At 41.6% G+C, this 16,136-nt stretch overlaps 1 protein-coding gene across 2 annotated transcripts in view; it reads left to right on the plus strand.

The window, feature by feature from the left end:
- CDH20 (cadherin 20) overlaps nucleotides 1-16,136 on the plus strand; it is a 118,090-nt gene that overhangs the window by 69,121 nt on the left and 32,833 nt on the right. For both annotated transcript variants that reach the window (XM_049823826.1, XM_049823828.1), the window contains exon 2: nucleotides 11,297-11,664. In XM_049823826.1, the coding sequence (XP_049679783.1) occupies nucleotides 11,422-11,664 (243 nt within the window). In that variant the 5' untranslated portion in view covers nucleotides 11,297-11,421. The remainder of the gene's footprint in view (nucleotides 1-11,296; nucleotides 11,665-16,136) is intronic.

The raw sequence follows: 16,136 nt of genomic DNA on the forward strand, positions 1-16,136 counted from the left end.
CACATTTTGTAACCATACTGCATCATCCAAACTGTTAGCATAAACATTGAATAGTACTGGTCATGAAGCAAAATCCTGCAGGACCACTTGTTGTTGACTCCCAGTTTGGCACTGAGCTACTGACAGTGGTTCTTTAAATTGTTTTCCAGCCTGTCTTACTCTCATTTCAGCTGGGCCATATTGCTCTATGTTGCCTTCGACAATGAGTTGTGGAGTTGTGTGAAACATTTTAGGAAGGTCAAGATGTATTGCATTTTTCTCATCTCGCACCTGCTAGGCCAGTTATCTTACCAAAGAGAGGAAAATTAGGCTGCTTTGTTGTCAACTTGTTCTTCACAAATCCATGTTGGCTATTCCTTAGCACCTCATCATCCCCTGGATGCTGAAGAATTGGTTGTTCATTCCAGTAATTTTTGACATATTGAAGCTGGAATGAAGGCTCTGTAGTTTACTGGTTCTTCTTCCCCGCTGCCCCCTCCGCCTTTAAATATAGGTATCATGGGTTTCCTCTGCCAGTCCTCTAGGAACTCATTCATCTTCTATAATTGCATGAAGAGAATCACTGATGTTTTGGCTATTGCTTTATCTGGGTTCCTAAGTACCTGAAGGTAAATTCTGTGTGGACTGATTAATTCAACAAGAGATTTCAAAAAAGTAGGTTATATGGCTTGAGAGAAGACAGAACGTAATATCTAAATATCCCATCAATTTTCACTGGGCACTAGATCAGGCTTTTGGCTGAGATCAAGCTAAGTTGGTAAAGTAAAAATGGATCCACCTGATTTCTTTATGCTTCCCCCAAATTTAAAAAGAGAAGATGTAGTAAAAGGCTGAAAATCTGGGAGAAATTGAAGGTGATATTTATACTGCCACATTTTTTAAAGAGACAAAATGATTCTTCAGTCAAAAGGAAGAAATCAAAACATGCTTCAGCGCATAAACCGATCACAAGGGTCAGCTAGGAATTCTTCTCACCATTTTCAGCATCTCACAAGAGTACAGTCTTAATTTTTTATGCTTAACTAAAGATTATGTATCAAGCAATATCACATTAATGACCTCAACACTGAGCACTGGTGCATATTCCCATTGTTCTTTATTTTCCACTTCTTCCCCTCTCTGAAACTTCAAATACAAAATATTTAATTGTTCAAATTTCTCCCACAAAGAGAAAGAAACAAAATTACATGAAGGCTGGATTTTTCAGCTTAACCTGGAAGCAAAGTTTCCTTGAGCAACCGTCTTTCAGGCAAGTTATTTCTCTGGTTAGGATTTCACTTGTGTCAGACTAGAAGCCTAGTCCATTTCTACTTGGGAAGTACTATCTTTCCAGCTTCTTGGTATAATCCTCTTTGCTGCTATTAATCACAGCTATTCTGATGTCAAGTTTCTTTTGTCAGAATTTCCTTCATTTCTGAACTATCACCTCCGAAGCATAATGAGAGGGAGTTTAACAATTTGGAAGTACCAGTTATAGGCAATATCCAAAGGCAAAAATCTCAACATTAGAGTAGAGATCTGGTTTGGCAGGGCAATCCTGATATCTTGAACATGTACAGTGCAGAACTTGCTAATAAAAATGCAGATCCACAAGTAAGAAAGAATAGATTTAGCAGGTACGTAAGAAAAATCTTTTTGCTGCAATGCACACAGAGGTGACCTAACAGCAAAGCTGCAATCTCGTTTGAGAAGGTCTTCCACAACGTATTTTAATTTGCTTTCCTTTAAGCAAGCCCTCTTACATTTTCTGCATTTCCTTGCTCTCTTTTGATTGCATATTTGTTGATCTGTGTCTGAATTCTTGACAATTTAGAAAGGATCTTCAAACTATTTGAGGGATTACATGAAGTGACTACTGACAGTGGGAGAAATGGGCCTTGATGTCCCATGCTGTCTGTAGGGTCTTCCTGTGCTTATGTGCTGTGGTCAGGGTCATTAATTCTTCATACACTGGCTGAGGTCTCTCTACCTAAAAAAAAGGTACACTTAGATGTTAAAGAGGCCCCAAATGACCTGCTGGTGACTACCAGTGAGGAACAGTGAATGGAAGCCATACCTTACTCTCAGGTCCATACTCAGAGTTTGCACTGATGTGTACCACTGGATCACTAAGAAGTCTTTCAGCAGTGGGGTGGTCCCTAGAATTTATATAGGGATAAAATTTTCCTATAAGGTTATTAACAAACGAGCAAAGAGGAGCAGAACTACAAAGCCTGGTTTGTTATAGTTAGGTCTTTTCCCCGTAACTCTTTCTTCATGCACACAATAATTCCAGCTCCTTCCAGCTCCCTTGCCTTACCAGCTCACCTCAGTTACTACTTTGGAACTGCATGCAAGATGATCACTTGGTCAAAGAGATTGTATAACTGCCTATCCTTTCCTCACTGGGAGCATTAATCTGGATCTCCATTCCCTACTGTACCTGCTAATTCCCAGGTAGCAGATAGAAATACAGTAATCCTTGGGATCTCTACCTGTCTTTCACAAAATTAATGGAATATCAATGCAATTATATCACTGCATAAACTCATTTCCTTGGGAAGTCAGACTCAAAACAGCTGCAGAAGATTCTTCCCTGTGAAGAAGGACAGCAACCAGATGGCTCACAGCAGATAATGGAAGGGTGGGAATTTTGGCCAAGAATACCTCAGCTCTTACAAAAGCTGTTATTACATCAACATTACAAATTGAATACTAAGACAGATGGAGTGCAGGGGTTTGGAGTCTCCTCTGAAAGATTCACCTGTAACAAACTGCCAAGCCAAGAATTTGCCAGCGAGACGAAGCCTAAGAAATCTTTTATATTCTAGTAAATGCTAGTTCTTCTTAGTTATTAAGAAATCCAGTCAGAGGAACCACTTCATCTAGGATACTCACTTTCTGAAATGGGAGAGACTGGCAAAGCTGGGAACATGTCCCAGCAGTGGATTATGAAGAAGACGGAAAGTAGATTAGAGTCCTCTTCATGAGGGGTGTGGTTAGTGCATGTCACATTTGCAGAGGACCATTAGATAATACCTCACATACGTACACTCCCTGTGGAGAATGCAACAATTGAGTCTGAAGACCAAAATCTGGAGGCTGGCATGCAAATGTCTGAGGTTGTTTTTCAGGCTTTATGAACCTTATTCTTGCTGTATTAGAACAGTTCTGGGACAAATTAGATCAGCACATCTTTATTCCTTCTTACTTTATTCTTTCAGCTTGAAAGTGTCCTGTGAAGGCTAGGCACTCATATTCTGTATTTCTAGAACCACTCTGAAGCTAGATGGTAAGAACAAGGTAGACTCTTAACAGTTCAGATAGAGAAAGAGGCTGTAAGACTTCTGTTTCTTTTGCTGGTTTGTTTTCATAGACAGCAGCTTGAGGTTGGCTTAAAAATGTTCATTCTGTTGGTTAGCTGTATGTCTTCAGGCTCAGACAAGACAATCAGAGAGGTCAAGACAAGGTACGGATGCCAGTGTTGTACAGCTGAAGCAATATCAGAGTCAAGAAATATGAATTAGAGGAAAGATTTTTCACCTCTTAGAGCACCTACAGCTGTTTTGTAGGTTAAAGATGATCCTTTCTCTATGAATACAGCCACAATTTAAAAAACAAAACAACACCAAAAAAAACCCACTATGTGCTAGTGCGTGCATACAATTATTATGAAAGATGGCCAAATATCATTTTCTGGTAGGAAAAAGAAATTACCCATTCACTTCTTTGTCTTCAACAGCTGCTTTTGGAAGTGGGTTGGTTTGGGTCCATTTCTAATATGTCAAAATGCTGTATGAAATGCCAAGTTAACCAGGAACATAGTCATCATGAAAGTAGGAAGTTGTCTTCCCCAGTGACAGGACATAGGCCCTTACCTATCATAATTTTTGATCTTCATGCATGGGAAGAAATATTACCTCTATCTGCTCCAGGCAGACAGCTGCTTCTCATATTTGTCTCCAGATAGGAGATAAAGCTTTTTCCATCTTTGGGATTTAAGGGGTTCAGAGAGCCTTATCGTCTATCCAGCAGCCATGGAATAAGAAAGAGTCCAGTTTTCACTGCTATGTGGAAATATGTCATATTCTGGGGACTAGCATACCAAAAATGCAATGTTTTGTAGCTAGAGAACATGATCTGCTACCATAGCCACCACGCAGCACAGACAGGGACACCTCAGATTTAAAGTGCATTCCCAGCGTACAACAGGAATGGGTGTTATCCCATTGCAGGGGAATGGCAGATCAGGCAAGGCACCTGCTCAGGTTCTGGAAGAGGGGAGGGACATGGGCAGAAGGAAGCAAATGAAAAATAGAGGGAAGGCCTAAGTACATTTTTCTCAAAGAGGATGGTAACATTTGTGAGTACGTCCTGTTCAGGGCATAAGTACTCCAGTGCCTAGGGCAGCAGGCTGCATTCCTGAGCTTTATTCCTGCTGGCCTCTCAGCTTGCAGAGCTTCAGTTGTCACAGCAGCATTCACAGTCTTATCTTCTTATTGCCTTCGCAGAAACCCTGGCTTTCCGACACGCACCAGATCTTCACCCCACACCTGACCCATCCTTCTCCTTCCTCCTTTTCTATAGCACAGGAAATTCCACACTTCCCACCCAGCCCTCTCCTTCTTGGCAGGAAATTACAGATTTTGCCTACACTACTTAGGAGCCTTGAGACAGGTCTGAGCAAAGGCTCCTGGTACAGCTGCAAAGCCAGCAAGAAAGGTCATGCTTTGGGGGACAGGAGGAAATTTATGTTTTTTAAAAAAAAGATATGTGCTTGAGAGGGTTATCACATGAACATCATATTTACACAACATCAAGTCACAATTTAGAGTCAGTTGTACAGGGTTTTTCTTGACAGCGTGGCAAAAGTAGTCAGAAGACTGTGAGAACTAAAAGGAGTTTTTCCTTAATAGTGAAAGCTTAATTAGTATGATTTTCACATGTATTCTATATTTTTGCACATCCTTGATTGAAGAGGGGTTGTTTTATCTGGCATTTATTTGGATTTTCCAGTGTATTCGCAATGGCTTACTTAGTTCCTATTGAGGCTGACTTCAGCAGAGTTAGTTAGACCAGCATGGAGCTTTTGAAACCCTCTTGTACTTCTGTCCTGGTCTTTTGCGGTATTATTTACAGTACCTCACACTGAGTAAAAGCTGGGGATCAGATCCTCCCCTGATGCAAGTTATCAGCATCATTTTATTTGGAAATGTTTACTTTGTGATTGTGTGTCTGTGTTTCATTCTTTTTGATCTTTTTATGCGTCTATAGCCACAGGCTGGGATTTATATGATGGGACTCCCTCTGTTGTTCTGTGGGATTTTTCACTCTGCAGGCACTCTGTAGCTTTGAAGGACTTCAGATCTTGAGCAAAATGAGTTCACTGATGTGTCCCAGGAGAGATTGTTGAGTGGTCTGTAGATGTAATTTTATGACAATGGATTGTATTCTGAGTTAATGTTTATGCGCCATATGGTATGTTGTCAAGTTTCATTGTATTTATGAAGATTTCAATAAAATGAAGTAAAAAATAAAAACACATGTTCAGGCCCAGTCTATTTTCAAGAAAAGTAACAAATGCCTCTAGATTTTTCCTTTTAATCTAAACTTGCCCAGTAAGTATAGCAATAGGTAATAATGACAGTAGGACTGGCCTGGGCCAGAGATAAAACATGTGAACCTCTGGAAGCAGTACAAAAACATTTAGGACTATAATCAGACAGTCTGTTTAGAGGTATCTAACTTAGGTACTGCAAGCATTAGGATTTCTAAAATGAGACAAGTATGGCATAAATTGCTTAGGAGAGTTTAGATCCTGTCTCAGTGGAGCCTCCATCCCTGGAGACTGGTGTCAGGCACCTGTTGAGGGTGGTCTGCCCCGTGCAGAATACAGCCTACACTTTCTCACTGACTGGCGCTCCTGCAGGGTTATTGCAAGGGCATTTTATGACAAAGCCATGAGCAACTGAGGGTACAGGAAACCTAAGTAATCTGTGAAAACATAAAAGAATAATCCATTTAATGGGGAGTAAAAAACTGCGCAATACTTACACCCCCACCTTGGATTTAAAATATCACAAGAAATTCAAGGAACAAAGTAAATAGCCCACTTGGAGAATTCTTTTTACTCAAATTTAATTTCTTCCTACTGTGGTCATTACTGAATTGTTTGGTTTCTTTTGGCAAAATAATGGGGAAAAACTCTTTAAATGTGTCATTAAACACAGAAATAATTTTCCATTAACATGGTCCTAGTGCAGTGTACGTGCTGCTAAGAAACATTCACATATCTATACTAGAAATATCACATGTATTTGTGTATTTATTTACAAAGAAATTGTAGGAGGGAGTTTAAAAGTGATTGCCTCTTTCTTCCCCACTTTCTCAGTGTAATATGTCTCCTGCAAGTGAATTGTCCCTGCTCAGGCAATGTGCCTGCATGGGATTCACTAAGGTCTGTAGCATGAATGCTGAGTCTACATGGCAAAATCCATTGGAAGGACAAGGCATAAAAGATATAAGCATGTAATTAATTTTATGAATGCAGATAGTCCACTGACTTTCTGGGAGACAGCTTGCTCAATGTGACAAATACACTAAGCATGTGTATAAACATTTTCAAGTCTGAGCTTTTTTACTATAAAATCCGTGGCATTCATGCAAATATGTATTGAGCACAATATAGTTAAATCCCAGTAGAACTCTCTGGATGCCCATATGGTCATCCAAACTATTAATATTTTTATCCTTTCTTTGGAAGTGCTGTTTTTGTCAGAATTAGAAGATAAATGGGTCACTTGCAAGAAAAGCTAGAAGTTGGTGCTGACAAATATTTCTTTTTCCTTATCATCTTTGCCCAGAATTAGATATTCAATTAAGAATAGTTTAATGTACAAATATGTGTTGGGGGGGGGGTGGGGTGTCTTTAAAATTGGAGCACGAAAAGTAGATCACACTTGGAATATGCCTACTTTAATTCATAATATGGGCTAAAAGAGAAATTTGTATTTGCATTGGTGAAAAGTGCATTATTGTGACTCTTTTGTCTAGAACAATTAGTTGGTTCCTTTGTACCGTGTATAGACCACCAGTTGCACAGGGTTCAATCAGATCTTCACGGGTCTTTACGAATCCAAAAGCCATATTTGTAACTGTTGAGTGACAGTAAAAAGGATTTTCAGCAATGTTTGCAAGGCAAGAACAGAGAAAGTAACCTAAACAACTGAACTGATAGTCAAATATTCATCACAAAAGCAGGGACAAGAAAGGCATTCACTTTGGGTCAGGAATCTAAACTGCACAGATGCAGCTAAGCCTATTACAATGGAGTACTCAATGTGGGTAACGAACGAGGTTCTGAAGCATTTACATTTTTCTTGAAATATAAAATACCCTCTGCAAAAATCCCACAGGTTTTGGTCATGCAGTCTTCCTGGGTTTGATAATTTTTTTGTGTGAGCAGGGAAAACAAGATTTCCCTCCCTTTACTGCCTTCAAGTCCTTTGCACATCCCTATGTTGAGCCATGAAATGTGTTTCTATAATGTATTTCATATGACAAGCAGAGGCTCATCAATTCCATCTTTGCAGATGTCCTTAAGAACCCGTTTTGAGAGGTTCCAAGAAACAACTTGCATTAGAGAATATTAAAGGTTCAGTTCTGCCTCACTCAGTCATGCCAACAAGTGCTTTCCTGTATGACTGGTCCCCCTGATCTCCCTGCAAGGAACTACCCAGCCTGAGGCAGAAGAACAGACTCTGCCTCAAAGCCTGCATCATCCGTCTGCATCAGAAACCGCTAAGGCCCACTTAAGGCTAGAGATCCCACCAAGCTAGCACACTCAAAGCATATGGCTATCATCCTAACCAACTGTCGTGTCTACAGTCAGTGTGACCCCATACTTATCCATCACACTCAGCTGGTGAAGAAGCCATCTGCATGAGTCCTCTGAAAGATTCAGTCATCCATGACCTTAACTGTAGCTCAGCCGCCACTTGTGCTACCACACAATTCAAACCCTAAATGTGTGTGAGTGCCTTTTGCGCTGCTGAGAAATACTTTGCTTGACCAGTAGGCCTTGCAGCTCCAGAGGCCAATAGTACGTGCCTGGGGCTGGTGAAGCTGTGGGGGAAGAGCCCCAGAGAGATCAGCAGCACCTCAAGCCAGAAGTTAACAAAGGTCTTTCTCATTCTTTTAATACCAGCTGAGGACCTGAGACAGAAAAAAAAAAGATCTCATTCTCCTTCAGCCTCAGAGACAGAGAAACCATTCTTGATTAAATACTGCTATTAATAGTATTAATTTGCCTTTAGGCCAGAAGCAAAATGTGATGAGTTTGAGCCTGCTTGCTCACAGTTTTGGAAAGGCATAAGATACCAGAAACTCTGGTATTAACAAAAAAAAATTCTGTGTCACCTCAACACTAGCGCTTTCTTCTGTTCCTACAAAAATATATGACTACGTCACCGTGGGCTGGGATTAAATGGAGAAATTACTAGTACTCAGGGAAGGAACACCCTTTTACAAGACTTTATATTACTTAATGGCAAGCTTCCTGATAGTTGCCATTCCCCAGAATGAGATTGCATTGGGAATAGGAAATGCTCTTAGGGATGTTACTCCTGGGGGCCGCTGAGTTGCACACTCTTTCCAAGAAAGGTTCCTCGTGGAACTGCGCTGCGATGCCAAGTGACATTCAAATGACAAAAGCTGTTATCACAGAGAGCCTGAAGCATTTATGTCCCTGATCTTGACCTTTATTTCACTGCTTCTACTTACTTTGATGATATAATGCACATGTGCAGAAAAAGCATCCTGATGATCAGATTTCTTTTGCTATTGCCTCATTACAGGCATACTGGTAACTCTGCAAGTTTATCTAACCATGTCTTGATACTACCTTGCCTGAGCACTGTTGGCTGAACTTAATTGCAGGAGACATCTGGCACCATTAGTTTTGAATTTGTGGTTTGGGAGTTCACCTACAAACACAATTCTCGTTACCACAGGAATTGGTCCATCATGTTGTATCACCTCTTTTGTCACATGAACAAAAAATGTAAATGACTTGTACGGTAGATGGAATTTCTTAAAGTAAAAACTCCAGGCAGGACCTTAGCCACTGGATCATAGCCTGCTTCCACTTTCCCTTCCTGTTGCACAGCAGAGGCAGTGCTGAGTTCCCGCAAATCATGTTGAGGGGATGGTGGGAGGCCCTTCCCCACATTTACTTGCCAGCAAAACATGGGTTGTCAGTGATGTCCCCCTGACTTTGCCGAGAAAAACTTGCTGTTGACAACACACCAAGAGCAAGGTGGATGTACCTATTACGTGAAGAGGACTTCAGCCTCCTTTCACCAGTCTAAATGTATGTTGACTATTAGCTACAGACTCACAGGACAGAGAGAGGCAAGCACTGCACACGCAGCTCCTGGACTCCTTTGACTGTGGTTATCCAGCAAGCTAAGCCTTGTCCCTGCCTCTCACAAACAGCTGCCAGCTTCTTCATGAAGTGACAGACACACAGAGATTACTGTGGTCCTTCTGGGCTTGTACTGCTTAGATAAATCCCCATTCTTTGGCTTTGCAGACAATAAGCCCTAGCACATTACATAGCCAATGTCTAAACAACCAGCAGTTCTGTACATTGCTCTGCTTAGAAGAGATTTACCGTGTTCTGTGCTTACAGTTTGTCCTTTCTTTGTTGTATCTGTTGAGCCTTAGGTTGTAAACTTTTCAAGGTAAAGGACCTGTTAGTTGGCTGCTGCACTTCACAACTGTATAAACTAGCAGCACTGTATAGTCATATTCCTTCTGGGCTTTATACTTGGAAATATTATTTTGTGTAGTAATTAGTCTAAGAGATAGTTATTTTGTCTTTACTTCCCCTGTGGACATCTGTTCCAGGCTTAAGCTGCCTTTTTCAGATTTCTGCCAACTTTTGGATTGAATTCTGAATTTCTGTTTCAGTAGATTTCTAAGTGTACTCAGTCCTCCAGTTCTACCAGCTTGGATGCTGGGGAATTTTCAAACACTCCCTTCTTCTCTGCTGAAAACATTGCATTGTCTCAGTCTTCACTTCAAAATATTATCATGCAACACTTTAAAATATTTTTTATGATTTTGAAACCTTTCAAGGATTTCAAGGAAGTTAGAAATATTTGACAGATATCTCCTGCTACATTTTATTTCCACAGGATAAAACAATTAATTAAGCCTAAAGACTTAAGTATAAAACAGCAGTAAAATGAAGTGTGAACTACTTTCTTAAGCTTCAGAGCCCCATACGCCTTTCCTAATGTGTCTGGTTTTCTCCTGAAAAAAAGAAAGAAGAGTTCTTAAAAAGGACAGCAAAAATACTAGGCCCACAGAGGATGTATGGAGTGTTTTGACAGAGTAACCTGAGTGCAGGACTGCATCATTAAACTCAGCAAAATGGTGAAGGAAATGTTTGCCACAATCCACAGCCTGGAGTGAGGTCACCAGCTAAACTGACTTCATGATAACAAAAGATCCCAGACTGATGAGAAAGTGTCCTCTGATAGAGGTCAGCATTCCTCTGCCTAAACAGGTCTTTGAGGCTGGTGGAGGAAAAAATGTGTTAGCTTGACTTGCTTGGACATATCACACAATAGCATGTGACCATCAGCACTGTGAAAGCTTTTGTGGGTCATAAAATGATTAACTGACCATTCAAATTCTAGAAATGTTGCATTTTTAGCAGCAATCAGCTCCTCAGAGAAGAGGCAGCAGGGTGTGAAACCTGAATTCAAGGAACAGGCAGGTTTAAAGAGTAATTAAAATTAGAAATAACTTGGAGCTGCTAGAAGTTATATTCAAGGTTTGCAATATAGCAGTAATATCTATATTTATGTAGATGTGTGAGTGCACGTGTGCATAACGACAATGACATAATTTCCAAACAGAAAGAGAAAGATGGTTGCCAAAGTGTTCACCAGCTATTATAATTTTGCAGAGTTAACTGTTTTTAAATATCCTCTAAGGACTTCTGGTCATAAATATTTCTAAAGAGTATGCACTTAACCCATGCCAGTCAATACCATAAAGCAACACTACAGGTAAGTTAGCAAAGTAGAGGACTGTTACTTATCAACTAACCCCTGACAATTCTTGTATCTAAGGCTCCAGTTCTGCAGCTTATGTGGTAATAGCATTCCTAGTTTCATAAGGTGTGCCTCCTGATATTATATTTTTATATAAAAGATTAAATATTTTATAACATATTTGCCTATTGAGGAAACTTTCACCTTGGGGAAAAAAAACATCCTCTTATGAATTTCCTTTAACTTTACAGGAGACCGCCATTCTCAGAAGCAGAATCTCTCTTGGACGTTTCAAAGGACTACACACGGGACCTACTTTCTTCTGAAAGGACCTAAGATACTGTGTTTTGACTTTTAAGTCAGCCCTAGTAAACGGATGTGGACTTCAGGTAGAATGAGCAATGCAAAGAACTTGCTTGGACTTGGTGTCTCCTTGTATTTTTGGGGACTGATGGACCTTACCACAACTGTGCTGTCAGGAAGTGCCAGGCCCCTCATTGAAGGGCAAGAAGACAACCTGTCAGACAAGCTGCATCAGCGTATGAAGCGAAGCTGGGTGTGGAACCAGTTCTTCGTTCTGGAGGAGTACACGGGAACTGACCCTCTCTACGTTGGGAAGGTAAGACCTGCACCAGAAGGGTATCTGGCAGGGTATATACATCTGTGTATCTGCAGACCACGGTGAAACATGGGAATTTTCTCTAAGTGCCTTCACCTTCTTTCTGGCAGTGAATTTATCCACACTAATTTCATTTCTGGTCCCAAGAGTTTTGACCAGTGTCACCTTCATTTGAGAAGAATTTCTGTTTCAAGGGGCTGTCAATATATTTGCCTATTTCAAAGAGATCTGCTGCTTCAATCGTCATCTGTAATTGAGTTAGTGTTAGAAAATCTGCAGTGATCTTTCCAGGGACTCCTACAATGTCAAGGCAAAGTAAGGTTATATTGACATATGAGGATTAGGAAAGAAAGGAAGAGTTTGTGATCATGTTTCTGTCTGTGATCAAGTCAGCTGGAAGCTGAAATTCACAATCAAATTAAATAGCCAGTTTCTCTTGAAAACTGACATTTTAATTTTTGTTTTCTGCAAATGTCTAGGGTCAGAGTATCTTCTTGCTTACCACAGCCTGACCTCAGATTAATTGGGTGGAATAGAGAGAAGTTGCTCCAGATCTAAAAAGACAGAGGGACAGCTCATTAAATCCAACCATGAAAGGTCCTATTTTTTGATCCCTTATGCCCCAAGAACCCTCACATCAGTACAGCTATCCCTAAGCTCAATCCATCTACTTGGTAGTATTTTGCATTCACTTTCCTGTAGCTCCTTTAGGAACAAGCTAATGGAAATCAGACCAGTTATGTCTGCCATCACAATCTGCCTCACTATAAGCATCCTTCTTTTTTTGCCTTCTGACTGTTTTTAAAGACTCTGAATTATTTAAAGTATTGATCCCGTTGTTCCAAAGATTATAGTCAGCACCAAGTTTGCTTCTAGTCTACACCAAGGTGATAAATCTGGAAAAAGTGGGGAGGGGGAGCGTTAGTGTGCTTAAGTGTTTGAACAATACAGTTAAGATTTTACATGCCTAGAATATCAGATACCACTATGATGAGTACAGACTAGATATAGGTAGATATGAAAAATTAAGAACTAAGAAAGGATGTCAGTAAACAATGCCTTCATATTTCATTGCTTATTTTTACATGATCAAGGTTCTTTCTTTCCTTCCAAGCTGTGCATCTGCAGGGGAAAAAAAAAAAAAAGAATCATATATCCAGAGGCCCATTTTGGACTTGTATTTATCATTCTACAACCCCACAGAGCTAAACTGTGCCCTCAGTCACACCAGTATAAATGAAAATGAATCCATGGGCTTCAAAAGACCTCCTCCTGATTTATCCCTGTGTGACTGACAGCAAGATGTGCTCTCCTTCCTCCCACAGCAATGGCATTACTAGTGATTGCCGCCAAATGAGACCTCATTAGTCTTCATTCATCTCTGCACCTAGCTTTTCAGCTCTTGATATCTCTATTGATTAAAGAAATTAATATTTGTTTTCATGCAATTCCCAGCTTTGGAACAAGGGCCAGACATATTATTTCACATACTCAGTTTCATCTGAAACGACTCCAGACTTGCACTGTGAGCTGAATTTTAGCTAAAGCAAGTCCTGGAAGAAACCGACTCCTCTTTGTTTCAGACTTGACAGTGTCATTAGGAGCACAAAAACTTGGCACTGCTCTCGAGCTCACTGCTGCTCAGCTCTGCTGAACGGGGAGGACGAAGAGACGACCCTTCATGGTCTGCATCCACCACACAAAGGCCCAGGCTGCAGAAAGTCAGCTCTCTCGGGGACCGCCTACGCCGCAGCAGTGTTAGCACAGGGGTGTGCGAGGGCTAATTAGCTCCCACGGTTAACAGGGCCAATTAGCCCTACGCGCTGCTGAGCTAACGTGGCTGGATCTCTCTGAAGGCCTCCCCACTCCGCACCGCTCCACGTAGGCCCGACACCGGGGAACTCCGCTGCCAAAATGGGCCTCCGGGGGTCAAACGTTTCGTCCTCTCCTGTCGCTGAGCTGGGTGCAGTGGGATGAATGTGGTGGGGGCTGCCGGGGGGGGAAAGGCTTCCCCTGCCTCCTACAGCCGACGGCACAAGCTCTCGGGAGAAGCTGCAGCCCACCGCCATTCATCGCCCCGCCTGCGTACACACTGCCTGTGTCTTAGGGTTACTTAGTAAAGGGGGTCAGCAGGGAACAGGCTGGGGGATGAATTAATTGTTCTGGCAGGCCAGCAATTTTTCAGCCCGAGTCACCCCAGGCCGACTCAGAAATAGCTCTGGCAGGGCTTCCGCGGAGCGGGGTGGAGGTGCAGGACTCCCGGCCTACGGCTCCCTGCTGGGCCAGCCCTCCATGCAGCCCTGGGTCCCGGGCATGGCTGGGCAGGGCCTCTTCTGACCGATACCACCCACAACACCCTGAAACAGCCCGCTCGCCAGGCCTCGCTTTTGTCCTTCTGCCCTCTCCAAGGCCGTGTCAGGAGAACGAGTGCGCAGCGTAGGTCCGGTTGTGTTTACTTTGTACTCTAAAGGCTTCCCATAAGACAGGGGTTCTTCTGATGCTCTCGTACGGCTGTTTCTGGTTAGCTATGTATGACTGGGGCAACCCAGAAAGCACCTTGACTAGAACCATAGGTCCAGGCTTGCCTAATAGGATTTTTCCAGGCTGCTATGAAAAATGTACTTTCCTATGTAGCTGTCAGGCAAGGTGCAAAATATCTTCTGGACAGGGAAATGAAAAGAAACTTCCTGAGGTGAAGTCAGTACAATTTTTGCTTTTCTCTGGTGTTCATGATCCTAATTTAAAGTATTTTAGCTTCAGAGGGTTCCTGGTCCTGTCACAGATAAGTACGAGGCTTCAACTTTCCTAGAGGTAGCCATTATTGGCTAATAGGAAACCAAAGACCCCACATTTGCTACAGCAGGTATTTTCCACATTCATCCAGCAGCCTAAACTGCATCAGTAATTGAACTGGGGACAGACTTCACCACTTTGCTGTGCTGAAGACTCCCTAACCCTGTTTCAAAGGAAAGAGGCATTTGAACCACAGTAGCTGAATGAGTGAATAAAATGCATTCTTTCTACAGACTATCACTGCAGATCAACCAAACTCACTCATGCATCCTCACAAAAATCCCCTGCAGGTGCTACCTCCCTGGAGGTAAAGGGAGAGCACGTCAAGGATGGATTCACAGCCCAGTTAGTGGAGCTGCACGAGTCCTCCCCTGAGCTGCCCTTGGCAGCACCGCTCTCTTCCACGTGCCCTTTGCCGGGAAATGTGTCGTTCAGATGCAGATGTAGCCTCCTTAATCTTTTATACTATCCTCATCAAAAAAAGCAACCCAGGTTGACACAGTTAACAATTTCTCAGGAGTTACCGGCTTTGTTCCTCCTGTAGCCCATTCCTTAATATGGAGGAGAAAGTACAAATTAATTCCTCCTACTTCTGTGTCAGCCACATGGCAGCACAATTTATTGCACCACCCATAAAACAGAGCCAATTTAAAACTGGATCACCTTTCCAATACAGTGACTTCTACATACACCCCAAACTGCAGCATCCTCCTATTGGGTTTGGTGTGAGCAATGGTATGGGCTTCAGTCCCTTCAGACACCAAATTCTTTCAGATTTATTGCAGTCTGGTAGTATTATGTCTTTTATGCTCTTCTTTGCTTTGTCTAGAAAAAGCAGGTTATACGAGAAACTGCAAAAGTGCTGCTAGCGTTTCTTACTGCCTAGCCTTGGTAAAAACCCAATGTTTTTAACAAATCACAGTTAGACAGAGATCCTCTTGTACTCCCAAATTCTTATTAGCGTGCCATGTTCATGCCTTTTTTGCTCCCTACACAACTACAATTCCTTCCAAACAGGGCTTTGGACAGAAGGTGTAATTTAACCCATGATTTGGATTCAGTATCTTCTTCCAAGTCTTTTGAATTTCCTGAACATCTTCTGCTATTTTAAAAGATGCTTTCTTCTTTCTTTTTCTTTTTCTTTTTCTTTTTCTTTTTCTTTTCCTTTTTCTTTCCCTTTTTCTTTCCCTTTTTTCTTTCCCTTTTCTTTTTTCCTTTTTTCTATTTCTTTTCCCATTTCTATTTCTTTTTCATTTTTCTATGCCCTTGCCTTTGCTTTGACCTTGAATTTGACTTTGACTTCTTTCTTTTTCCTTCCTTTTTCTTATTTAATGAGGACTTGTTGATGTTCCAAAACACATTTTGTTCCATCAAGTCCAGCTCTAATTCCCCAATCAGGTCTAACATCTGTATCTGTCTCAGCAGCTGCATTCTCTCACTGACGCTCTGATGCACTAAAACAAATGCCCAAGATGTAGCTTAGTGGTTCTGAATCAATTAGAAAAGCTATAATAGTGTCCTCCTTCTGGAAGCATCCTGTTTACTAGCTCCTACAGTGATAATCTCTGAGTTATGGCTGTTTAGGGTAAATAACGACAACCACTGTCTTTTTTTAAATTAATCACAAGATGGTGTTTCCTGAAGATATGCCAGTTTGCAGTCCTGGAGCCTGCATGTGA

The sequence above is a fragment of the Accipiter gentilis genome, chromosome 20 (genome assembly GCF_929443795.1).
Source record: "Accipiter gentilis chromosome 20, bAccGen1.1, whole genome shotgun sequence".
NCBI lineage: Eukaryota > Metazoa > Chordata > Aves > Accipitriformes > Accipitridae > Astur > Astur gentilis.